Genomic DNA, 27,588 nt, shown 5'->3' on the forward strand with positions numbered 1-27,588 from the left:
ACTGCCCTCTGCTGGAGGTAGGAGCATTTGACTTTGACAAATCAGTCAAGAGGGAGTGAAGAGAAAAAGCGGAGGTGAGGGGAGTCAACAACAGCAGATGATTTACAGTTCAGTTGGGTTGAGATTTAGATATGTCATAAGGAGAGAGACACATTTCACCTCCTAGCACTGTGATACTATCTGAGCAGTTGATGGAGCTGATCTGGGCTTGGGGCAACTCATCCAATGAATTCATATATCAATAGCTCATCTCAGTCTGAGCAAGGTTGTAGGGTTTGACCATTTGGCATCGGGGCAAACATGTGACAAATTCCAAATCTTATATAAATAGACCTCAGAATGAATAAACATGTGCATATTCAAAACAGGAAACAGCCCCTGCAGGCCTATCTTGCGTCTTATCACTTATCTCCACTTAAATATCCAGGCTGTATCACAACCGGCCATGGTTGGGAGTCCCACAGGGCGGTGCACAATAGGCCCAGCGTCATCCAGGTGTAGGCCGTCATTGTAAATAACAATTTGTTCTTAACTGACTTGCCTAGATAAATAAAGGTTCAATAAAAATAAATAAATATGGCCTGGTTTGTCAACGAGGTCATAAAGTCTGGTTTTCATGTTAATACATGAAGTGAAGCATAATGGAAAATGCTATCCCTTCTGAAGTAGTCTAAATACAATGGTCAGGAGAAGCTAATTGAATTGGACTGTGGTGAGCTGGAACAAATGTGTAGCTTACATGGCGAGCAGAGATTGCAATACTGAGCTAAATTACTATAATCACCCATCCCCACAATAATAATAATACAAAATATAGATTTATCTTTAACTCTGCATTGTTAGAAAATGACTTTTAAATAAGCATTTCACTTTTAGTCCGCACCTGCTGTTTACGAAGCATATGACAAATACAATTGAATTTGATTCAGTAATTAAATAAGATTGTCGATTCATGTCGAGTCTCCGGTGGTTTACCAGTTCACGGTTCACAGCTGTATATATCTGTGGCGGTTTCATCTGATGGAGAAGAGGCGCTCCTTACCAAACTGAAAAATAGGAGGTCAAATCATGAAGTCAGTGATTTTCAGGTCGGAAAGCCGGAGCTGAAGAAAGAGGCCCGAGTTCCCAAATTGAAATTCCGAGTTGGATGACCGTTCAAATGTATTTTTTTTCAGTCGGAGCTCGTTTTTTTCCGAGGTCCCAGTTGTTTTAACGCACTGAAGTCGGAGGTATGAGATTTCCGAGTTCTCAGTTGTTTGAACGCGGCATTAGTCAATTGAAAAGTCTGAAGCTTTGACGTCACACCACAATTTTCCCCAGTCGGATTAAAGATGGCGCCGTATCATGTTCTAAGGTGCTGTCAGCGGAGTTTATCTTGGATACCTGTTATTTTCATAAACCTTGTCGTTGGCTGGTCTTATTATGCATACATCGTTGAACTCTGTATCTGTAAGTATAACATTCTCGTTTAAAAATGTTTTTTTTTAAGGTTTACCGTGGTTTGTTTCCTCATTGAAACAAAGTTGCCTTACTGCTTGCTTGCGCAGCTGGAGGATGTGTATAGCCGGTAAAGTTAGTTTACAGTAACTTGGTCGGATGAAATCAGGTTAATAATGTATGGATCATTGTCACCACCGTACAACTGTGACAATGATCAAATACAATGTAACACTTTCTTCTTGAGTGAATCCATAGAAATAGAATGAGTGAAACACTCGCTACTTTTTGTGGGTAGCCAATCATGCCCATAGATTGAAGCCACTGTTGCTAGAAGGAAATGGACAGACAAATTGACGCAATCGAATTGACTGGAAACTATATCCTCGTCCCATATTGGAATAGAGGGGATGTTGGAATAATTTTGTCCCATCTCATATTTTATTTAATCAGATCTACTGAAAATGCTGGACTGGAAATTGTTGTTCTCTGACCTTATTTTGAAATAGTTTAGCTTCGGTTGCATTTTGGCTATGCAATTCTGCCTTCGATTCTGTGCCAAGCATCTTTCAGAGCAATTTGATATGAGGCTACTTTGGCCTCAAGTTGACTTATTCCAATACAACTGACCAGCTGTCTCATCGTGAACCACACTGTTTCCACTCACTGTGTCTAACCTGGTTAGCCTGTTTCTGTGGGCTGTTGCTGATGGTACAATGACATGCTGTAGTCAGGGGCATCCCTTCAGCAGGGCAAACAAAGCGTTCTGTGAAGGGTGGATCTCCTGCTGGTAGTACCAGGCTGCTGCTGGGGCTTGAGAGAAAGGGGAAGTACTGTAACTCAGCAAAAGCATAAATCGGAGGCCTTCTCTAAACTCTCTCTCTCTCCTCTCTGTCTGTCTCTTTACCCCCCTTGTCTCTTTCAGTAACAATTCCAAATAATGCTGAAAAAAGTAAGTAACATTCTGAAACATCTGGTGCATTTAAGACTGTCTTGGGTCCACACATGATTGCACCACCTTGAACCCACACAAACTCTACTCTGTCTACGTGACACTGATGTACGCTGGAACTTGTGATTTAGACGTGGTAAACTAAATACTTGTTTTGCATGGGATGAAAAGTTGTCATTTAGGGTTAAAGGGATATTTGGGGATTTTAGCAATGAGCCCCTTTATCTACTTCGCCAGAGTCGGATGAACTTGTGGATACCATTTTTTTTATGTCTCTGTGTCCAGTATGAAGGAAGTTACCCATTGACCTCCAGTCATTGCGCAAGTTATCAACTTCCTTCAAATTGCAGTCGGAGAAATGGAAATGGAATCCAGGAGTTCATCTGACTCTGGGGAAGTAGATAAAGGGCATCGTTGCCAAAATCCAGATGTATCTCTTGACCTCATGGATATAATTGCATTATATTTGATCTCTGGTATGAGGTATGAATGGTTTCTGTTGCTTCTTTCTCTCCCACAGTATCATACCTAGTTGTCTTTCACCTGTTCTTCATTATGTTCATCTGGTCCTACTGGAAGACTATCTGCAGCAGGCCCGCCAACCCCTCTAAAGAGGTATATGGAGAGTGTGTGTATCTGTCTTTGTCAGTAGTACTCACACTACCGCCTGTGATATGCTACATCACAATGCATAAGTCAACATGGGTCAAGCATAAATCAACAAAGCTTTTAACACCTTGTAGAGTCCATGTCCCAATGAATTGATGTTGTTTTGAGGGCAAAATGGGAGGGTGCACCTTAATATTAGGACGGTGTTCCTAATGTTTGATATACAGTGGGGCAGAAAAGTATTTAATCAGCCACCAATTGTGCAAGTTCTCCCACTTGTAAAAAGATGAGAGGCCTGTAATTTTCATCATAGGTACACTTCAACTATGACAGACAAAATTAGAAGAAAAATCCAGAAAATCACATTGCAAATAAATTCATTAAAAATCCTACAAATTATGGTGGAAAATAAGTATTTGGTCAATAACAAAAGTTTATCTCAATACTTTTATATACCCTTTGTTGGCAATGACAGAGGTCAAATGTTTTCTGTAAGTCTTCAGAAGGTTTTCACACACTGTTGCTGGTATTTTGGCCCATTCCTCCATTCAGATCTCCTCTAGAGCAGTGATGTTTTGGGGCTGTTGCTGGGCAACACAGACTTTCAACTCCCTCCAAAGATTTTCTATGGGGTTGAGATCTGGAGACTGGCTAGGCCACTCCATAACCTTGAAATGCTTCTTACGAAGCCACTCCTTCGTTGCCCGGGGCGGTGTGTTTGGGATCATTGTCATGCTGAAAGACCCAGCCACGTTTCAGGTCCCCACCGTGTGGTTCTGGGATTATTGCTCACCGTTCTTGTGATCATTTTGACCCCACGGGGTGAGATCTTGCGTGGAGCCCCAGATCGAGGAAGATTATCAGTGGTCTTGTATGTTTTCCATTTCCTAATAATTGCTCCCACAGTTGATTTCTTCAAACCAAGCTGCTTACCTATTGCAGATTCAGTCTTCCCAGCCTGGTGCAGGTCTACAATTTTGTTTCTTGTGTCCTTTGACAGCTCTTTGGTCTTGGCCATAGTAGAGTTTGGAGTGTGACTGTTTGAGGTTGTGGACAGGTGTCTTTTATACTGATAACAAATTCAAACAAGTGCCAGTAATACAGGTAACGAGTGGAGGACAGAAGAGCCTCTTAAAGAAGAAGTTACAGGTCTGTGAGAGCCAGAAATCTTGCTGGTTTGTAGTTGACCAAATACTTATTTTTCCACCATAATTTGCAAATAAATTCATTAAATCCTACAAATTGATTTTCTGGATTTTTTTCCCCTCATTTTGTCTGTCATAGTTGAAGTGTACCTATGATGATAATTACAGGCCTCATCTTTTTAAGTGGGAGAACTTGCACAATTGGCTGACTAAACACGTTTTTGCCCCTGTGTGTGTGTGTGTACACTCCTTCAAATGAGTGGATTCTGTTATTTCAGCCACACCTGTTGCTGACAAGTGTCCACATACTTTAGGTAACGTGCATCTCTAACTCTCAGATAGAGCTTGGGTGGTATACCATGGTATTTGGAAAATGCAATGGGATGGTTTTTCAATACTGTCAACTATTTCTGTGAAGTTTTTCCAATAAATGTGAATATTTGTAGCTACATTAAGTTAACAGCTGCTGTCAACTTGTGTAATAAGTTAAGAGATGACACAGATTGCATTTTTAATTTCACCTGTCACATTATATTACATTATGAAGCTTACCGTAGTTCCCCAGAACAGTCACGTGTTTCTTTGAAAATGGAGAAAGAGATGGTGAGTTTATAGCGTTCTATCGCTGAGTCTCTGAGGCGCACATGAGGTGATGAAGTTACTTGGCAAATATTTAGTAGTGAATTGCATTACATCTCACATCTTATGGCTTTCTGGCAGAGGTCTGGAAGAGTTCTGTACAGCTGCCATTTTTTTTTTTCACTGCTTCCCACACTTTTTCTTTTCTTTCTCTGTTCTTCTCTCATCTGCTCCATGTACACATTCTGCTCTTCCTTCAGAAAAGCATGCATCAACTTTTATTTACACCATTTCTCTCGTTCATTTTCACTTGTAAATGTCCACACTCACACACAATGACATTCGGTAGCTGCTAGCTATGCTTGTATAACTTTGAGCTGGATTTGCCGATCTTTGCAATTAGTTTGTTCTTGCTCGTTAGATAAATGCTAACTGTGCTTTGATTTTGCTCATATTTTGTCAGCATCATGGTAGGCCCCATGGACTGCCCCCTTGTGTGCTATGTTGGTAATACATTAAATCCCATAATGAGAAGACAGTGTGACGCTATGAAAATCTGCATACTTGCCCAAGCCTTATACTGTATTTTTATTATTGTATTTATATTTTTAAATAGCACCCCTTGTTTGCACACTCGGTAATACTGTATGGTATAGAAACGGTATTAATCTGGATACTGCCTAACCCTAGTGTATGGTTATGAAGGGGATTTGCCCTCAATCTCAAGTAACTTTTTCCCACATTTTAAACTGTTCCCTAATTTCTAGATACATGACTACCGGTAATAACTAGACTATGTTATTGCATACTTTGAGAAACTCCTTTCTGTTCTCCCATCAGTTTTGTCTGCCCAAAGTGGAGAAAGAGCAGTATGAGAAGGAGGAACATCCAGACACTCAGCAGGAGATCCTGAAGAAGGTGGTGGTAGGATTGCCTGTCTTTACACGCACTGGGACAGGAGGTGAGAATCTTACTGCCACCCAACTCTCCATGTCTACATCCAACATGGTTGCCAATTAGAATTTGTGCTATTTTATGTATTTGGGATATACAGTAAGGTCCCAAATTATTGGCATCCTTGATAAAGTTATGAAAAAAAGACTATAATACAAATACTGAGCTACATTGTATGATCCACAAGGATCATAATTAATACATATACTAATACAATTGCTCAGATTTTGTTTACAAGTTATACAAAAACATCTCAAAGCTAGGTGTCAATTATTGGCACCCCTGGTTTCAATACTCAGGCACCCTCTCGAGCAAAATGGCACTGAGCCTTTTCCTCAAATGTTTAATGAGATTGGAGAACACATTGGGAGGGATCTCAGACCATTACTCCATACAGAATATGTCCAGATCCTTGATATCCTTCTGTCTGCGCTTATGGACTGCCCTCTTCATATCATACCACAGGGTTCATGTCCGGAGACTGAGATGGCCACTGAAAAATGTTGTTTTTGTGGTCAATAAACAATTTCTTTGTGGCTTTTAATTACTTCTTGGGGTTATTGTCTTGCTGGAAGAGCCCAAGTTTCAGCTTCTTGGCAGAGGTTTTTTGGCTAAGATGCCCTCCCATGTAGCGCAGCAGTCTAAAGCACTGCATCTCAATGCTTGAGGTGTCACAACACAGACCCTGGTTCAAATCCGGGGTGTATCACAACCAGCCATGATTGGAGTCCCATAGGGCGGCACACAATTGGCCCAGTGTCGTTCGGGTTTGGCCGGTGTAGGCCGTCATTGTAAATAAGAATTTGTCCTTAACTGACTTGCCTAGTTACATGAAATAAATTACTTCACCTCCAGGTGTTACATTTGTTTGCTCTCAATAAAGGCTTTTTTTTTTTTTAAACTTATAAAGAGCCTGTTGGTGTGTAATTGGAGACTTGGTGACCTGAAAATGCAACAAAGTTCTGTAATTGTCCACCTTTGGCCCTTGGTTTTGTCTTTGCGTGGGGACAACATACACTTGTGTCCAATACCAGGCAAGTTTACCATTGTTCCAGTGGTTTTAACTTATGGCTGCAGAGGCCGTATTGAGTAGCTTGGATGAAGGGTGCCCAGAGTAAACTGCCTGCTCCTCAGTCCCAGTTGCTAATATATGCATATTATTAGTAGTATTGGATAGAAAACACTGAAGTTTCTAAAACGGTTTGAATGATGTCTGTGAATATAACAGAACTCATATGGCAGGCAAAAACCTGAGAAGAAATCTAAACAGGAAGTGGGAAATCTGAGGGTGGTCGATTTTCAAACCAGCCCCTATTGAATACACAGTGGGATAGTGGTTATGTTGCACTTCCTAAGGCTTCCACTAATGTCAACCGTCTTTAGAAACTTGTTTGAGGATTCTACTGTGAAGTGGGACCGAATGAGAGTGGAATGAGTCAGAGGTCTGCCAGCAGTCCCGCGCTGGTCACGCGTGTTTCACATGAGGCAGATGTGTTCCTTTGCTTTTCTGAAGACAAAGGAATTCTCCGGTTGGAATATTATTGAAAATGTTATGTTAACACCCTTAAGATTGATTCCATACATCGTTTGACATGTTTCTATGGACAGTAACTGAACTTTTTTACATTTTGTCTGCAACTAGGGAACTCAATGAGTTTGGATTTGTTTACCAAACGTGCTAACAAAAGTAGCTCTTTGGACAAATGATGGCCATTATCAAACATATCAAGCATTTAATGTGGAATTAGGATTCCTGGGAGTGCATTCTGATGATCATCAAAGGTAAGGGAATATTTATGTTATTTCTGTTGACTCAAACATGGCAGATATCTCTCTTTGTTTTCTGAGTGCCGTTCTCAGATTATTGCATGGTTTGCTTTTTCCGTAAAACCCTTTGAAATTTGACACAGCGGTTGCATTAAGGAGAAGTGTATCTATATTTCCATGTCTAACAATTGTCAACAATTTTCATTGACATTTATAATGAGTATTTCTGTAAATTGATGTGGCTCTCTGCAAAATCACTGGATGTTTTTGGAACTACTGAACACAACGCGCCAATGTATACTGAGATTTTTTGATATAAATATGCACTTTATTGAACAAAACAGTCCTATGAGTGTCATCTGAAGATCATCAAAGGTTATTGATTCATTTTATCTCTATTTGTGCTTTTTGTGACTCCTCTCTTTGGCTGAAAAAATGGCTGTGTTTTTCTGTGGCTTGGCTCTGACCGAACATAATCGTTTGGTGCTTTCGCTGTAAAGCCATGGAAGGCCACTAAAGTTATTTAAGCTGAGAGAGAAAAAAGTATAATGTTAATGCAGATCAATTGTTTGTTTTTATAAGAATCTTTAGGAGTGCCAATTTAGACTCCTATAATTGAGACGAATGACTTGTTAAACAATCTATTTCACTGAGCAATTGTATTAGTATAAAATAATATTTCCATATTGACTGTAGTTGAAACACAAGCTTTAGATTTAATGATGATTGATCAGGTGTTCTCCACAGCCGTCCGGTACTGTGACCGCTGTCTGGTGATCAAACCCGACCGCTGCCACCACTGCTCCACCTGTGACATGTGAGTTCAGTTCAATTACTGTGGGGTTCAGATGAGATGCACCATGGGGTTGTCGTATCTTTTTGGGTGCTTCAACTCCAAAGTAATATACTCTAGGGTGTTCACCCATAAAAGGACTAATTCATTCAAGGTTTATACAAATGTCCGCTCAGAGAATTCTATCAGAAAAACACGTGTCCAAACCTCATGTCTTTACTATGTGACCAGCCAGTCTCCAGACCTTAATCCGATAGAAAATCTGGAAGGAGCTGAAGGTTCGAGTTGCCAAACGTCAGCCTCCACCTTTGTGACTTGGAGAAGATCTGTAAAGAGGAGTGGGACAAAATCCCTACTGAGATGTGTGCAAACCTGGTGGCCAACTACAAGAAACGTCTGACCTCTGATTGCCAACAAGGGTTTTGCCACCAAGTACTGTCATGTTTTGCAGTGGGGTCAAATACTTATTACCCTCATTAAAATGCAAATCAATTTATAACATTTGTGTTATTCTGTCTCTCACTGTTCAAATAAAACTACCATTAACATTAGACTGATCATTTCTTTGTCAGTGGGCAAACGTACAAAATCAGCAGGGGATCAAATACTTTTTCCCCTCACTGTACATAAGATGATTATTTGTAATGAAATCCGCTGTATATTAAACTAAATAGAGATGAAATGTATATTTATTTACAAAGTTAAGAGACTGATTTTCAATATCCACCCTCCGCAAAAACAATCTGTTCCCATTTTCTTTTTGTATTTCGGAGTCCTTCCCTTTAAATTGCCATAGAAACGCCCCTCAACATAAATTGATTGCCATTATAGGCTATGAAATCCAAAGATCTGGAGTTGAAAATGAGTTGGTCTTCGGTTGCTTTACTGTTGGCATGACACAGGACTGATGGTCTATCAAGTTGATTTCAATTGTTCCAACCAGAAAATGTACCGCCTCACAATGCCAAATATGGAAGACGGTACAACCAAGAGCGGCGCATTAAACTAGTAACGTCCTATATACTTTGTTTTTCATGCTGTCATACTCCCCCTCTCTTTCAGGTGTGTACTGAAGATGGACCATCACTGTCCATGGTATGTAACAGTCCATTCGTGAAGTATAGATGCTTAGCAAAGTACACTCATGACCATACCGCTCAGACATATGCCTGCCCTCATTTGAAGTCTATTGTTAAAACTGACTTGATAGTGATTTGGATCAGTGGAGCGTTTCATCCTGTCCATTCTACTGCATGAGCGTATTATATCTGTCTGGTATAGTGATGTGGAAAGGATTACTCCGCTCTCAGAAAGAGACCGAGCAGCACAAGCCACGTTGACTTTTGTTTTCTCTGTGTTTCTCTCTCAGGGTGAATAACTGTGTTGGATTTTCAAACTACAAGTTCTTTGTCTTGTTTCTGGCCTACTCCATGCTGTATTGTGCATTCATCGCTGCTACCGTACTGCAGTATTTCATCAAATTCTGGACAGTAAGTAATACTGTAGCTGCCTGGCCTTTCTTCCTTAACTAGCTAGAACTTAGTTGAGTGTTAACCAATGAAAGCAGTAAGATCCCTGATAGCATGTTCCAATTAGCCAATACCCCAAATCGTCTACATAAACCACCTCAAACTTGAGCAGTCTGCATGTCAGGAGAAATTTGTGTGAATCTGGTTTATATTTAGCTGTGTGATTTGCAGTAGGGTATAGTGTGGAAAGGGGGGGTGGAACATGTGCAATTGTGCTAACATTCTGGAGGACATTGAGCAGGTGCCGATAGTTTTGTAATACTGTCCTTCTCTTTCTTTCTTTTTTTGTCTCTAAGATTGTGTAACTTTCTTAATTTCTGCACTAATCGTCTGCCTGCCTCTAATACTTTGCCTAAAGCTTTGCCGATGGAGATCTGTTGGGGATTGTCCTCAGGTAAAATGTGAGATTGTCACCGTCTGATCATTGTGGTTAGTCAAAAAGAAAGGTTGCACTTCTTAGAGTAGCCTATTGTCACTAAGGAAAGGTCAAGAAGCTCAACCCATAATGGCATTCACAAGGCTTCTCTCTCAGTGTACCAATTGCTGTTGAACAATTCTCTTCAGTATGTGTCAAACACTGTCTTGCAACATAAGCTTTTGTCTGTTCCCGTTGTCTGTAAAACTAGGCCTCTGTCCTTGCTTGTGTTCTATGCTGCCTTGCTTGTGACAATGAATGTCCACTGTCATCTTGGCCAAACTGAGGGCGAGTGTGGAGTCGGACAGGGTTGGTTGGTTTAGCATGTCGTATTTTGCCTAACAACCAAAAGGCCTATACTGTATGTAGTACCTTTCTGGAGCCATTCACTTGAACGGTCATGTAGGCTAAGCGTCTGCTACTCCAGAATGAGGTCTTCATAGGTCGTTTTACAACTGACTGATGTGTCATATCCTGTGCGTCTGTGCAGAAGGTGAACGTTACTACTGTATGTGGTGGATGAAGAGTATGACGTCACTAACAGCTCTTCTCTCTCTCTTCCCTCAAGAATCAGCTGCCTGACACTCACGCCAAATTCCACGTGTTGTTTCTGTTTTTTGTGGCGGCCATGTTCTTCATCAGCATCCTGTCGCTTTTCAGCTACCATCTCTGGCTTGTGGGAAAGAACAGGACCACCATAGGTAGCTGCCATGCCTCACCACACTCGACACAGTAACTCATCCACTATTGTCTTGATTGATTGTTGACACCTTCTTTTATTGTTGGTTATAATTAGTGATTCAGAACCTATTCCCTGAATATTTTTGGTCAAATAACTTGAGCATAGATTAGGATTTTTTTTTTCTTCTAATTTGGCACACAGAAACTCGATGGCATGGGTAACTTGGTCCAAAAGAATGTCACCAATTGGCCTATTTCTGGCGCTGTTATAAGCAGTCTCACTTAAACCCTCATAGCCTTCGCCCTGTTTGACTTAGACTTCAAACCAATTATATGTAAACTCAGCAAAAAGAAACTGCCAACTGTTTATTTTCAGCAAACTTAACATGTGTAAATATTTGTATGAACATAACAAGATTCAACAACTGAGACATAAACTGAACAAGTTCCACAGACATGTGACTAACAGAAATGGAATAATGTGTCCCTGAACAAAGCGGGGTCAAAATCAAAAGTAAGTCTGTATCTGGTGTGGCCACCAGCTGCATTAAGTACTGCAGTGCAGCAGCTCCTCATGGACTGCACCAGATTTGCCAGTTCTTGCTGTGAGATGTTACCCCACTCTTCCACCAAGGCACCTGAAAGTTCCCGGACATTTCTGGGGCAAATGGCCCTAGCCCTCACCCTCCGATCCAACAGGTCCCAGACGTGCACAATGGGATTGAGGTCCGAGCTCTTTGCTGGCCATGACAGAACACTGACATTCCTGTCTTGCAGGAAATCATGCACAGAATGAGCAGTATGGCTGGTGGCATTGTCATGCTGGAGGGTCATGTCAGGATGAGCCTGCAGGAAGGGTACCACATGAGGGAGGAGGATGTCTAGTGTGGACAGTCTGATCACTGATGGAGGGATTGTGCGTTCCTGGTGTAACTCGGGCAGTTGTTGCCATCCTGTACCTGTCCCGCAGGTGTGATGTTCAGATGTACCGATCCTGTGCAGGTGTTACACGTGGTCTGCCACTGTGAGGACGATCAGCTGTCCGTCCTGTCTCCCTGTAGCGCTGTCTTAGGCGTCTCACAGTACGGACATTGCAGTCATCTGCAGTCTTCATGCCTAAGGCACGTTCACGCAGATGAGCAGGGACCCTGGGCATCTTTTGGTGTTTTTCAGAGTCTGTAGAAAAGCCTCTTTAGTGTTCTAAGTTTTCATAACTGTGACCTTAATTGCCAACCGTCTGTTAGCGTCCTAACGACCATTCCACAGGTGCATGTTCATTAATGGTTTATCGTTCATTGCACAAGCATGGGAAACCGTGTTTAAACTCTTTACAATGAAGAGTTGTGAAGTTATTTGGAATTTTACGAATCATCTTTGAAAGACAGGGTCCTGAAAAAGGGACAATTCTTTTTTTTTTTTTGCTGAGTTTAGGTGTCTTTCCTCCATCAGGATATCATTTGAAAAACTTTGGGGGCAAAACTTCTCATGAACCATAAGTCCACGTATTATGTAGGTTCATGGTACATATCTTTTCTCCAACTGAGTTATTAAGAGATGGCTGAGTTTTTTGGGGGATAAATTAGGACATCGGATTTCACATGTCCATTTAAATCCACTCCATTAATGGCCTATCAACTTTTTAGGGTCATCAAAGACATTACCATGGTGAAACCGGTTTGGCATTGATATCTTAAAATTAAGGAAATGATTAACAATTCACTTTTGACTGTAATAATAATCATACACAATCTTCTCATGGACTAAATGTCTGATGCCTTCCAAAGGTGATCTTTGGAGTCAACACTGGTCCATAAAGAGTTTGAGAAAATAGCATTTATGGATTCAAAGATGACCACATTATACCAGTAGATGCATATTAGCACATACGCTAAACATACTTAACAAATCTTCTTCTCATGAAACCATAGGACCAAAATACATGACAAAACTTAGTTTGAGAGAAACTAAGGGATTGGTCAAAAGATGGTTGGGTTATTGAAAAAAACAAGCATCTGATTTACATGTGTCAATTTAAATCAACCTGAGACTTATCACTATCCTGGATGTCCCTAAGATGAACCACACTGAATGTGGTATTTATATCTATAAAAACAAGGGAACCATTTAACAATACATTCCTTGCATATGTAACACTAATGCTCAATTTGCAATCATCTTCTCCTCATGAACCATACGTCAGATTCACTCCACATTCCACGTCAGACGGGACACCTGTTGACAACTTCCTGTGAAATTGGAGGGCGGGCAATTAAAAAAATAATCATACAAATTATGAATATTAAACATTTTGGTACATAAAGTATCTTGTTAATCTAACTGCATTGTCCGATTTACAATAGGCTTTACAGCGAAAGCATAACATGCAATTGTTTGAGGACGGCGCCCCACATCAACATGTTTTTCAACCAGCACAGGCTTCATAAAATCACAAATAGCAATTTAAATAATCACTTACTTTTTGATAATCTTCCTCTGTTTGCAATCCAAAGGGTCCCAGCTATAACATGCATGGTCGTTTTGTTAGAAAATCCTTCTTTATATCCCAAGTCTGTTTAGTTGGCGCCATCGATTTTGAGTAATCCACTCGTTCAACATGCAGACAAAGGAATCCAAAAAGCTACCGCTAAACTTTGGTAAAACAAGTCAAACTACTTTTCTAATTAATCCTCAGGTATCCTAAAATGTAATTAAACTATACATTTAATACGGAAAGAAGTATGTTCAATAGAAAAGTAAAATTAGCAGCCATGCATCATCTCGCACGCACAGACTGTTTTCCAGCTATGACTCCCAGTGCCAAAACTCAAAATTCTTCGTTGTTTGGGGAGAAACAAGCCTAAAATCTCGAACAAAGACTGACATCTAGTGGAAGCCATAGGAATTGCAAACTGGGAGCTGGATTTGACATACATTCTAATGAAATGGAATGGCACCATTTCTCACCAGGCCTATAAGAAATGAACTGATGGGGTCATGAATTTTGGTATGCTTCTTCACATTTGAGCAGACTCTTATCCACAGCAACTTACAGGAGCCCCCCGACTAGTCGGCTCAGGGATTCGGACCAGCAACCTTTCAGTTACAGGCCAAATCCTCTTAAACGTTAGGCTACCTGCTGTATATAATACCTGTGAATATAAAGTCACTGCAGCCTTAGATGGCTGCACCAGACCTGTTGGTGTCTCTATAGATGTCATTAGCACCAGTGGCACCATGGGATACTGGAGCAGTAATTATTGATCAGGTGGACTTTGTCTCATGCAAATCAATGTTAGATTTTAATTGTGCAGATGAATAATGTGAAATATCATGATTACTTTCTGTGTAATCGCACATTGTTGCCGTATTATGTGGCCTGAACATAGTGGAGTAATTTATTTGGGAAAGTAGAAGTTCTGCCGCTTGCGCAGTCGGCGTATTACAGCTGTGAAAGTATACTGAAGAATTTTTTTGATTTTGATTTTTTTTAAAGCTAATGTGGAGTGTACCAACGGAGATTGAAGTAATTAAGAAACAGATGACCAAAAATAAAGTCCCAGAATTCAAAATTGACCGCAAAATATAGCCTATACCAATACACCACTGGAGGGGAGGTTGGTGACATGTTAATTGGGGAGGAAGGGCTCATGGTAACTGCTGGGGCAGAATGAAGTGGAATGGTATCAAATGCATGGTTTCAATGCGTTTGCCATTCCGTTCACTCCTTTCCCAGCCATTATTATAAGTCATCTCAACACGCTGAAAATATTTCAAGTCATCAACCATACGTCAAATTGACCACAGAATTGGTATGTAAACTCAATACATTAAGTAATGTCTTTAAGAATGATTACCCACTGCATTCAAAGATACAGCACTAGACTTAACTTCACTTATGTCATCCTTGTGGTATTGAGCGATAAACATTCATGTGTTCGCTGATTGTACTTAAATGAAGATGGTTCCTACTGTACATATTGTTATCCAACTTATCTCATCTCCTTTCTGTCATCCTGTGAACCCTGTTCATTGCTGCTTGCAACTAATATTTTGTATTTATTTCAGAGGCTTTCAGGGCTCCTGTCTTCAGAAATGGCCCAGACAAGAATGGCTTCTCTCTGGGATTCAGTAGGAACATGGCTGAGGTCTTTGGAGACCAGAAGAAGTACTGGATGTTTCCCATCTACACCAGGTGAAAACACAGTCACCTATCCATCTATTCTGTTGGAGCTTTAGAATCGTTTTGCATCTTAGTCAGTACTGCCTTTTAGTCAATAAAACCATAGTTTGAGTTTCACTGTAGGTATTTAAATGCCTAATGCCCCCCGCCCCTTGTGCTCTTCTTTCGCTCTGTCAGTCACGGTGATGGTAACAGTTTTGTCACCCGGTTGGTGAACTTAGATCCTGAACAGATAGCTGTGGGCCTCCAGATCAACGGCAAAAGGTTATTCATGATTTCTTTCATTCCTGATTCAGTAAATGATCTCGCCTCATTCATGAAGTTTAAACCGGCCTTGTCCTGAAACAGCTCTGTAGATTGTCCTGCAAGCCCCAAGCATGTCCTTGGCGACACCATCAACCACATTGAGGACCATCAGGATGGCAGCTTCGACAAAACTGGTATGTAGATCCCTGTGTTGTCATATAGCCCTGTGCCTGTGAGCTTGAGCTGCCTGAACCTTGACCTCTCACCCTTGTGTTTCAGATGTAGCCGAGACGGTCACAGTCACCATAGAGAGCGAGTCATAGACAGGTAAGCCTATGGATGACTCCCGCTGAAGTTAGGCGTTTCTTACAGAGCTTAGAGAGGAAACTGATGACCACCCATGCATGATCTTTGATTACCGAGTTGGCTCAAATCTGCCAAGAGACAACGGAGCCATCAACTGTGATGCCTTACAACCTGCAGAATCTGTCTAAACAAAAAACACCCCTTATCACCTGCAGCACCCCTACTACCATGGACAAATGTCAAGTAACAGCTCTTGTATGGACATATTTTCTATTGCCATGCTTACATCTGCCAAACAGCATTCCTGGTATGATGGACACAACCTGGACTGTCATGGACGCTACATCTTACATCACCCGTCTTAAGTCCTCACCAAGCACATACACTCTGACACTTCATCTTTGTTTTTAACCAAAGCTTTTTTTTGTAACTATGATTAATCTCTGGGTCTACTCTGTTATTCAAGCTAAAAAAAGTAGACTCTTTGCACTAGCTTAGATTATTTCAGGAAAAGTGCAGGAAAATAATTGCTTTACACTTATACACCTCAGTCGAATTAGTATTCACTTTCTTTATTGGTAAAATGTTTACTGTTTCTCTCCCCAGAAACTCAGTTACTGGCTTTGATTGGGTTATGCCCAGGGAATGCAATGTTCAGGGCCTCAAGATGCAACGTCTCAGTTGACTGTAGCATGTACTTTACATTTGAACCCTGTGGAGGGCGCTAAGCATATCCATTGATTTCAACAGGCCATACAGTTTTACAGTAGGTTTGCATGAAAAAAGGCTTTGTAGGACCCTATGCCAAATCCTTTCCTGCTCAACATCGTAATTTAAAGCTAGAACACTTAGTTTTTGGGATTATAAATGAATGATCTCATTGATTCTTCAATATAACCTATAAATGACTCGTGAGTTTAGTTCAACTGTCATACATACCCCTACAGATTTATTTTTTACTATGTTTGTAAACAACAAATGTAAATGCACTATAGCTTCAGAAAATGTTTAAAACTATCCTTTTTATATTTTTGACGATAATTCCTTGCATCCATAGCTCTGTCTATGAATTTGAGTGGTTACATTTCTCCAGGCCCATCCCTCAGCTTTTTTACCAAAACTGAGGCAGGGTAACACTTTGTCATTGTTTCAACTGCTGATTCTAGCTTTTAAATGTGCCTGCAGTTAAGTTGTTCAGATTTATTATTATTTTTTCTGTTGTATGGAAGGACAAAGGTTAAGTACAGTGCCATAGTAAATGGTTCACCTTAGCATGGTGTAATTACTTTAAAATTTCTGTTTGCAATTTTAAACAGTTGATTTTTGCTAATACACATTTGAAGTGTCACACACATGACCCTAATGACGCAGGGCCAAATCCTAACTCTAGATCCATGTTTTGCAAAATTGTGATCTACAGTACCGGTCAAAAGTTTGGACACACCTACTCATTCCAGGGTTTTTCTTTATTTTTTACTATTCTCTACATTGTAGCACAACAGTGAAGACATCAAACCTATAAAATAACACATGGAATCATGTAGTAACCAAAAAAGTTAAGCAAATCAAAATATATTTCAGATTCTTCAAAGTAGCCACCCTTTGCCTTGACAGCTTTGCACACACTTGGCATTCTCTCAACTAGTTTCATGAGGAATGCTTTTCCAAAAGTCTTGAAGGACTTCCCACATATGCTGAGCACTTGTTGGCTGCTTTTCCTTCACTCTGCAGTCCAACTCATCCTAAACCATCTCAATTGGGTTGAGGTCAGGTGATTGTGTAGGCCAAGTCATCTGATGCAGCACTCCATCACTCTCCTTGGTCAAACAGCCCTCACACAGCCTGGAGGTGTGTTTTGTGTCACTATAATTTGTTTTTCAACAGGACAGTCACAATAAGCGCAAACCAGATAGTACTGCTGTGGTAGCCATGCTGGTTAAGTGTTCCTTGAATTTGAAATCACATGACGGTGTCACCAGCAAAGCACCATCACACCACCTATATGCTTCACTGTGTGAACCACACATGCAAAGATCATCCGTTCACCTACCCTGCGTCTCACAAGGACAAAGCGGTTGGAACGAAAAATCTCACATTTGGACTCGTCAGACCAAAGGACAGATTTCCACCGGTCTAAAGTCCATTGCTTGTTATTCTTGGCCCAAGCAAGTCTCCTTAATTGTGTCCTTTTTAGTAGTGGTTTCTTTGCAGCAATTTGAGCAGGAAGACCTGATTTCACGCAGTCTCTGAACAGTTGATATTAAATGAGTCTGTTACTTGAACACTGAAGCGTTTATTTGGGCTGCAATTTCTGAAGCTGGTAACTAATGAACCTATCCTCTGCAGCAGAGGTAACTCTGGGTCTTCCTTTCCTGTGACGGTCCTCATGAGAACCAGTTTCATCATGGCGCTTGATGGTTTTTGCGACTGCACTTATAGAAACTTTCGAAGTTCTTAATTTTCTGCATTGACTGACCTTCACTTCTTAAAGTAATGGACTGTTTCTCTTTGCTTGTTTGAGCTGTTCTTGCAATAATATAGACTAAGCCCTATTTGGTAAAAGACAATCTTCTGTATACCCCTCTACCTTGTCACAACAACTGATCGGCTCAAACTCATTAAGAAAATTCCATAAATTAGCTTTTAACGAGGCACACCTGTTAAATGAAACGAAGTGGTACCTCACGAAGCTGGTTGAGAGAATTCATGAGTGTGCAAAGCTGTCAATGCAAAGGGTGGCTACTTTGGAGAATTTAATATATTTTTTTTTGATTTGTTTAAAACATTGGTTACTACATGATTCCATATGTTATTTCATAGTTGGTTTTCTGCAATGTAGAAAATAGCAACAAAATAATGAGTAGGTGTCCAAACTTGACTGGTACTGTATGTGATAGGTTTATCGCTTTCATCTCAAGAATTTGGTTGGGACTCAACAAGCAGTGCATTCGGAAAGTTTTCAGAACCCTTTTACTTTTCCCACATTTTGTTACATTACACCCTTTGTTCTAAAATGTATTTTAAGTTGTTTTTCCCCCTCAGTCTACACACTACCCCATATTCACAAAGCAAAAACGGGTTTCAAGACATTTCTGCACATGTATAAAAAAAAAAATATGTAAATGAAATCACATGAACATAAGTATTCAGACCTTTTACTCAGCACTTTGTTGAAGCACCTTTGGCAGCGATTACAGCCTCGCGTCTTTGTGGGCATGACGCTACAAGCTTGGCACACCTGTATTTGGGGAGTTTCTCCCCTTCTCTTCTGCAGATCCTCTCAGGCTCTGTCAGGTTGGCTTGGGAGCATCACTGTACAACTATTTACAGGTCTCTCCAGAAATGTTTGATTGTGTTCAAGTCTGGGCTCTGGCTGGGCCACTCAAGGACATTCAGAGACTTGTCCCGAAGCCACTCCTGCGTTGTCTTGGCTGTGTGCTTAGGGTCATTGTCCTGTTGGAAGGCAAACCTTTTTTTAAATTTCACCTTTTATTTAACCAGGTAGGCCAGTTGAGAACAAGTTCTCATTTACAACTGCAACCTGGCCAAGATCAAGCAAAGCAGTTTGACACATACAACAGTTACACATGGAATAAACAGTCAATAAATACAATAACGTCTATATACAGTGTGTACAAATGAGGTAAGATAAGGGGGTGAGGCAATAAATAGGCCATGGTGGCGAAGTAATTACAATATAGCAATTACACACTGGAATGGTAGATGTGCAAGTGGAGATACTGGGGTGCAAAGGAGCAAGAAAAAATACAGTATGGGGATGAGGTAGTTGGATTGGCTATTTATAGAATGGGCTATGTACAGGTGAAGTGATCTGTGAGCTGCTCTGTCAGCTGATGCTTAAAGTTAATGAGGGAGATATGAGTCTCCAGCTTCAATGATTTTTGCAGTTCGTCCCAGTCATTGGCAGCAGAGAACTGTAAGGAAAGGTGGCCAAAGGAAGAATTGGCTTTGGGGGTGACCAGTGAGATACCTGCTGGGGAGTGTGCTATGGGTGGGTGCTGCAATGGTGACCAGTGAGCTGAGATAAGGCAGGGCTTTACCTAGCAAAGACTTGTACATGACCTGGAGCCAGTGGGTTTGGCCGCGAGTATGAAGCGAGGGCCAGCCAACGAGTGTACAGGTCTCAGTGGTGGGTAGTATAAGGGGCTTTGGTGACAAAATGCATGGCACTGTGATGGATTGCATCCAATTTGTTGAGTAGAGTGTTGGAGGCTATTTTGTAAATGACATGGCCAAAGTTGAGAATAGGTAGGATGGTCAGTTTTACGAGGGTATGTTTGGCAGCATGAGTGAGGGATGCTTTGTTGTGAAATAGGAAGCCGATTCCAGATTTAACTTTGGCACCCCCATAGACACTGCCTGAGGACCGAACAACAGGCCCTCCGATTTGACACACTGAACTCAATCTGACAAGTAGTTGGTAAACCAGGCGAGGCAATCATTTGAGAAAACAAGGCCCTTGAGTCTGCCAATAAGAATGTGGTGATTGACAGTCGAAAGCCGTGGCCAGGTCGACGAATACGGCTGCACAGTAATGTCTCTTAACGATGGCGGTTATGATATCATTTAGGACCTTGAGCGTGGCTGAGGTGCACCCATGACCAGATCTGAAACCAAATTGCATTGCGGAGAAGGTACGGTGGGATTCCAAATGGTAGGTAATCTGTTAACTTTGCTTTCAAATACCTTAGAAAGGCAGGGTAGGATAGATAATGGGTCTAGAATGTCCCTCTTTTGAAGAGGGGATGACTGAGGCAGCTTTCCAATCTTTGGGAATCTGACGATACAAGAGGTTGAACAGGCTAGTAATAGGGGTTGCAACAATTTCGGTCAGATAATTTTAGAGAGGGTCCAGATTGTCTTGCCCGACTGATTCTATAGGGATCCAGATTTTGCAGGTCTTTCAGAACATCAGCTATCTAGATTTGGGTGAAGGAAAAATGGGGGCCGCTTGGGCGAGTTGCTGTGGGGAGTGCAGAGCTGTTGACTGGGGTAGGGGTAGCCAGGAGGAAAGCATGGTCAGCCGTAGAAAAATGCTTTATTAAATTCTCAATTATAGTGTATTTAACGGTGGTGACAGTGTTTCCTAGCCTCAGTGCAGTGGGCAGCTAGGAGGTGTTCTTATTCTCCTTGGACTTTAGTGTCACAGAACTTTTGAGTTTGTGCTTCAGGATGAACATTTCTGCTTGAAAAAGCTAGCCTTGGCTTTCCTAACTGCCTGTGTATATTGGTTCCTAACTTCCCTGAAAAGTTGCATATCACGGGCTATTCGATGCTAATGCAGGGTGTTTTTGTGCTGGTCAATGGCAGTCACGTCTGGAGAAAACCAAGGGCTATATCTGTTCCTGGTTCTATTTTTTTTTTTTTGAATGGGGCATGTTTATCTAAGATTTTGAGGAAGGCACTTTTAAAGAATAACCAGGCATCCTCCACTGACGGGATGAGGTCAATATCCTTCCAGGACACCCAGGCCAGTTTGATTAGAAAGGCTTGCTCGTTGAAGTGTGTTAGTGTTTAACAGTGATGAGGGGTGGTCGTTTGACCGCAGACTCATTGCGGATGCAGGCAGTGATCGCTGAGATCTTGGTTGAAAACAGCAGAGGTGTATTTGAAGGGCAAGTTGGTTAGGATGATATCTATGAGGGTGCCCGTGTTTACAGATTTGGTGTTGTACCTGGTGGGTTCATTGATAATTTGTGAGAGATTGAGAGCATCAAGCTTAGCTTGTAGGATGGCCGGGGTGTTAAGCATGTCCCAGTTTAGGTCACCTAGCAGCACGAGCTCTGAAGATGGATGGGGGCAATCAATTCACATATGGTGTTCAGTGCACAGCTGTGGGCAGAGGGTGGTCTATAGCAAGCGGCAACGGTGAGCAACTTCTTTCTGGGAAGGTGGATTTTTAAAAGTAGAAGCTTGAATTGTTTGGGTAAAGACCTGGATAGTAAAGACAGAACTCTGCATGCTATCTCTGCTGTAGATTGCAACACCGCCCCCTTTGGCAGTTCTATCTTTGTCAGAACATGTTGTAGTTAGGGTTGGACATTTCAGGGTTTTTGGTTGTCTTCCTAAGCCAGGATTCAGACACAGCTAGGACATCTGGGTTGGCAGAGTGTGCTAAAGCAGTGAATAAAACAAACTTAGGAGGCTTCTAATTTTAACATGCATGAAACCAGGGCTTTTACAGTTACAGAAGTCAACAAATGAGAGTGCCTGGGGAATGGGAGCAGTGCTGGGGGCTGCAACCTTTACATAACCAGAGTAGGATAAGGGTATGGCTAAAGGCTATAAGAACTGGTCGTCTTGTACGTTCGGCACAGTAAAAGGAGCAGGTTTCTGGGCGAGAGAATAGGTTCAAGGCATAATGTACAGACAAAGGTATGGTAGGAAATGAGAACATTGGAGGTAAACCTAAGCATTGAGTAATGAGATATCGTCTCTAGAGATGTTTAAACAAGGTGATGTCACCGCATATATGTGGGAGGTGGCACTAAATGGTTGGTTAAGGCTTATTGAGCAGGGCTAGAGGCTCTACAGTGAAATAAGCCAATCACTAAACAGGACAGTAATGGACAAGGCATATTGATATTAGGGAGAGGCATGCGTAGCAGAGTGATCATAGGGGTCCAGTGAATGGTTGGGCTGGCTGGAGACATGGGGATTCAGAAATTCAAAGTAGGTATAGTGGACCAAGGAATTGGCCGATGGATCTATTCAGCTAACAGTCCAATATGCTCTAGACAGCTAGCGGACCGCGGCTAGAAGATGGGCAGTCAGGGGACTCTGTGGCGTACGGGCCAGTTGAGTACCCCCTCGAGCAGGTTACGTCAGTGGTCCAGTCGTGAAGGATCGGCGTGGTTCTGTACCGGCAGTAGAAGGGGTCTGGGTATTATAGCCCAGGAGTGGCTGATAGGCCTCTTCAGCTAGCCGGGAGAATGGGCCTAGCATGGGCTAGCTCCAGGCTAATTGGTGCTTGCTTCGGGACAGATGTTAGCCAGGAGTAGTCACTCTGGTTGCAGCTAGCTAGCTAGCTAGCTAGCTAGCTACGATCCGATGAAAAGGTTCAGAGCTTGTGGTAGTAATCTGGGGATATGGAGAGAAATGGGTCCAGTATACTCTGGTTTGAGTCGCATTGTACAAACTGGCGAGTGCTTTCCGAGCAGTGGTTAGCTAGCTACTAGCTAGTGAGTTGGCTAGCTTCTGTTGGGGGATTCTGGTCACGAGGTAAATAAAAATGAGAAAAAAACAGATCCACATCATATTGGTTGAGGCAGGTTGAAGGACAGTATTTTGAAGTTGAGATTGACAAAAATATGCGAGGAAAAACACATGGGACACGACAAGACGAAGGAGAAAGATGTCTGACCACTAGGCCATCTTGGATATATAACCTTGGCCCCACTCCAAGGCTCTGGAGCAGGTTTTCATCAAGGATCTCTACTTTGCTCTGTTCATCTTTCCCTCGATCCTGACTAGTCTCTCTGCCACTATAAAACATACCCACAGCATGATGATGCCACCACCATGCTTCACCGTAGAGATGGTGCCAGGTGTCCTCCAGACATGATGCTTGGCATTCAGGCCGAATAGTTAAATCTTGGTTTTGGTGATTCCAAACTTCTTCCATTTAAGAATGATGGCTGCCACTGTGTTCTTTGGGGGGACCTTCAAATGCTGCAGAAATGTTTTTCAGACCTCCAGGTCTGCGAATCAACACAATCCTGTCTCCGAGCTCTACAGACGATTCCTTCAACGTCATGGCTTGGTTTTTGCTCTGACATGCAGTGTTAACTGTGGGACCTTCGTGTGTTTCTTTCCAAATCATGTCCAATCAATTGAATTGACCACAGGTGAACTCCAAGTTTTAAACATCTCAAGAATGATCAATGGAAACAAGATGCACCTGAACTCAATTTCCAGTCTTATAAAAGGGTCTGAATACTTATGTAAATAAGAAATATATATATATATATATATATATATTATACACACACCCACCCAGTGGGGCAAACAATAATAATATTCAGCCACCAATTGTGCAAGTTCTCCCACTTAAGATGAGAGAGGCCTGTAATTTTCATCATAGGTACACTTCAACTATGACAGACAAAATGAGGGGAACAAATCCAGAAAATCACATTGTAGGATTTTTAATTAATTTATTTGCAAATTATGGTTGAAAATAAGTACTGTATATACACTGCTCAAAAAAATAAATGGAACACTTAACACAATGTAACTCCAAGTCAATCACACTTCTGTGAAATCAAACTGTCCACTTAGGAAGCAACACTGATTGACAAATGTCACATGCTGTTGTGCAAATGGAATAGACAACAGGTGGAAATTATAGGCAATTAGCAAGATACCCCCAATAAAGGAATGGTTCTGCAGGTGATAACCACAGACCACTTCTCAGTTCCTATGCTTCCTGGCTGATGTTTTGGTCACTTTTGAATGCTGGCGGAGCTTTCACTCTAGTGGTAGCATTAGACTGAGTCAACAACTCACAAGTGGCTCAGGTAGTGCAGCTCATCCAGGATGGCACATCAATGCGAGCTGTGGCAAGAAGGTTTGCTGTGTCTGTCAGCGTAGTGTCCAGAGCATGGAGGTGCCAGGAGACAGGCCAGTACAGCAGGAGACGTGGAGGAGGCCGTAGAAGGGCAACAACCCAGCAGCAGGACCGCTACCTCCGCCTTTGTGCAAGGAGCACTGCCAGAGCCCTGCAAAATGACCTCCAGCAGGCCACAAATGTGTATGTGTCTGCTCAAACGGTCAGAAACAGACTCCAAGAGGGTGGTATGAGGGCCCGACGTCCACAGGAGGGGGTTGAGCTTACAGCCCAACACCGTGCAGGACATTTGGCATTTGCCAGAGAACACCAAGATTTGCAAATTCGCCACTGGCGCCCTGCGCTCTTCACAGATGAAAGCAGGTTCACAATGTGCACATGTGACAGACGTGACAGTCTGAAGACTCCGTAGAGAACGTTCTGCTGCCTGCAACATCCTCCAGCATGACCGGTTTGGCGGTGGGTCAGTCATGGTGTGGGGTGGTATTTCTTTGGGGGGCCGCACAGCCCTCCATGTGCTCGCCAGAGGTAGCCTGACTGCCATTAGGTACCAAGATGAGATCCTCAGACCCCTTGTGAGACCATATGCTGGTGCGGTTGGCCCTGGGTCCTCCTAATGCAAGACAATGCTAGACCTTATGTGGCTGGAGTGTGTCAGCAGTTCCTGCAAGAGGAAGGCATTGATGCTATGAACTGGCCCGCCCGTTCCCCAGACCTGAATCCAATTGAGCACATCTGGGACATCGTGTCTCGCTCCATCCACCAAGTCTGTTGCACCACAGACTGTCCAGGAGTTGGTGGATGCTTTAGTCCAGGTCTGGGAGGAGATCCCTCAGGAGACCATCCGCCACCTCACCAGGATCATGCCCAGGCATTGTAGGGAGGTCATACAGGCACGTGGAGGCCACACACACTACTGAGCCTCATTTTGACTTGTTTTAAGGACATTACATCAAATTTGGATCAGCCTGTAGTGTGGTTTTCCACTTTAATTTTGAGTGTGCCTCCAAATCCAGACCTCCATGGGTTGATAAATTTGATTTTCCATTGATAATTTGATTTTATTTAAGAATATTTCATTCATTCAGATCTAGGATGTGTTATTTTAGTGTTCCCTACATTTTTTGGAGAAGTGTATATTTTATCCATTTTTAGAATAAGGCTGTAATGTAACAAAAGGGGGAAGGGTTCTGAATGCACTGTAAAACAGTGAGCTCCAAGTTTTGGGACAGCGACACACTTGTTGTTTTGGCTCTGTACTCCAGCACTTTGGATATGAAATGATACTATGAGGTGAAAGTGCAGACAGTCTGCATTCATTTGAGGGTATTTTCCTCCACATCGGGTGAACTGTTTAGAAATTACCACACTTTTTGTACATAGTCCCCTAAAATGTGGGAGACCTAAGTGAATTTGTTCCAAAACTTTTGTAGGTGTATTAAAGTTTTGTATTTGGTCCCATATTCCTTGCACACAATGATTACATCAAGCTTGTGACTCTATAAACTTGTTGGATGCATTTGCTGTTGGTTTTTGTGGTTTCAGATTTTGTGCCCAATGGAAATTAATGGCAAATAATGTATTGTCATTTCTGGAGTCACTTTTATCATATATAAGAAATAGAATGTTTCTAAACACTTCTAAATTAATGTGGATGCTACCATGATTATGGCTAGTCCTTAATGAATTACAAATAGTGCTGTAATTTCTAAACTGTTCTCCTGAGTCTTTTTATTCAAATACAAAATGCTGGAGTAAAGCGCCAAAACAACAAATGTGTCGCTGTCCAAATACATTTGGAGCTCACTGTAGTGTTTGAACATTGTACAGGATTGTTATTACATGAAGTATTTGTTTCTGTTTTTCCATTGTTTCTATTGCTTTTGACACCTTTCTGGGTTTGCAAACATTGCCGCACGAGGGCGACGCTGCAAGTTGGTAGCGGAACACGGGGGAGGTCTTACAGAACATGCTGCTTACGAGTGCATATCACACTACTTTTGGAGTATAGTTTGAGCTTAAGGCTCGTAATAATGTCCTGTTTTAATGTTTGTCATCGCAAATCAACTGCATTACACTTCAACCCGTAAAATGGCTCTTTGGCTATCTTTTGCTACAGCCTATAGCCATGAGCGTTAGCATTCTAGGTAACTGCTGCATTCAAAAGTTATTTTGCAAAGATCACAACCAAATATAATCTTAACTACTGTTCAAGAAAATGTCAAAACATCCAGTGTAAGCGTATGAGAACCTAAATGTATTGTTTAGGAGTAATAAAAATGTAAATTCAGGCAAATGGGCACAGATGGCTTTCTTACTGCCGCCAAGAGTCGTACGTGACGTCAGTGTGTCGTACTGGAAAAGGTACCGTGTACCGTGTCGTACTGTCCCCATCGCCATGTATTGTTTTTAGATGTCTCCTTTTTTTTCCTTTTTTTTAAAAGGGAGTTGTATGTCTGCAAGATATCTGTAAAGTATCACTTGCATAGGCAATAGGGAAGACTTAACATGGAACAATTAATCTTACATGGGAAATGTGTTTGAACTCAACCTCAATCTTTTGAGAATATGGAATAGGTATGTGTTCACTTTATGCAAAACACACTTCTTAAATTTCTGTCTTGTTTCTGATGTCTAACTTTGTCTGGTGTCCAAAGATGAAGGGGAAAAGGAAGGGTTTGAACAAAAATGTTTTATTAAAAGCACGTTTTTCCATGACGAATGCGGCTTTCTTTGACACTGATGATCCTGATTTTTCTAGCTGTTTTATTGTTTTGTCAGGGAAAAATGTACAATGTTGAACATGTACAGCAATATTTAATGTATTGAACCAAATGTGTTAATACCTGTAGGCCAATTTCCATGTGCAGTCTTGCGTCATGTCAGTATGGACGCAGACCACCAAAAGGAGGGTAAGAGCTAGGCATCGCATCTCAATGGAGAAATGATTTTATTTCAGAAGCTCTGCGATCTAAAGGACTATGATCTGTGTTTGGACTGTACAAGCTGTTTTGTTTACTGGGTGCATGTATGATGGCATAACACTCTATTGTGGCGTGAAAGCATCATGGCTTTAACCTTCTAGTTTGAGTAACTTACATTAATGACGGATATTTTGCGCTACGTTGTATAGTCACAAAATCTGTCGAAGTTTATTCGTGGCTCCATTTCCTTTGATTTAATATTAGTATTTTATTGAATCTGTTTGCATGCGTTAGAAAATACTAACGACATTTGTAGGACCCTGTCATACAGTTTTGGTTAATGTTTTTTCTTTTTATGTCCTCTAAATTGGGAAATAGTTTGCACAAAGTTTTGTACGTCTAATACAATTACATGTGTGTGTATTTATTAAAAATGTACACAATAATGTTTAATGGATTCTTACATTGTTAGAAACGATGT

General features: G+C 41.6%; 1 protein-coding gene across 1 annotated transcript; it reads left to right on the forward strand.

Moving 5' to 3' along the window:
• Positions 1-1,292: 1,292 nt before the first annotated feature.
• LOC118390438 (palmitoyltransferase ZDHHC20-B-like) lies at positions 1,293-27,555 on the forward strand. The gene is made up of 13 exons (XM_035781006.2): positions 1,293-1,449; positions 2,363-2,389; positions 2,910-3,004; positions 5,563-5,683; positions 8,191-8,260; positions 9,299-9,331; positions 9,606-9,726; positions 10,124-10,159; positions 10,749-10,881; positions 14,927-15,053; positions 15,219-15,305; positions 15,390-15,481; positions 15,567-27,555. The coding sequence occupies exons 1-13, from the start codon at positions 1,332-1,334 to the stop codon at positions 15,608-15,610; spliced, it is 1,104 nt and encodes a 367-aa protein (XP_035636899.1). The 5' UTR covers positions 1,293-1,331; the 3' UTR covers positions 15,611-27,555.
• Positions 27,556-27,588: the final 33 nt, after the last annotated feature.

This window comes from Oncorhynchus keta, chromosome 11 (assembly GCF_023373465.1).
Source record: "Oncorhynchus keta strain PuntledgeMale-10-30-2019 chromosome 11, Oket_V2, whole genome shotgun sequence".
NCBI classification, from domain to species: Eukaryota; Metazoa; Chordata; class Actinopteri; order Salmoniformes; family Salmonidae; genus Oncorhynchus; species Oncorhynchus keta.

Excerpts from the sequence above, each read along its gene's own strand:
- LOC118390438 (XM_035781006.2), top strand. The coding sequence starts at position 1,332 with ATGGCGCCGTATCATGTTCTAAGGTGCTGTCAGCGGAGTTTATCTTGG. Across the intron at positions 3,005-5,562 it reads CCGCCAACCCCTCTAAAGAG|TTTTGTCTGCCCAAAGTGGA; the intron begins GTATATGGAGAG and ends TTCTCCCATCAG. Across the intron at positions 15,482-15,566 it reads TGGCAGCTTCGACAAAACTG|ATGTAGCCGAGACGGTCACA; the intron begins GTATGTAGATCC and ends CTTGTGTTTCAG.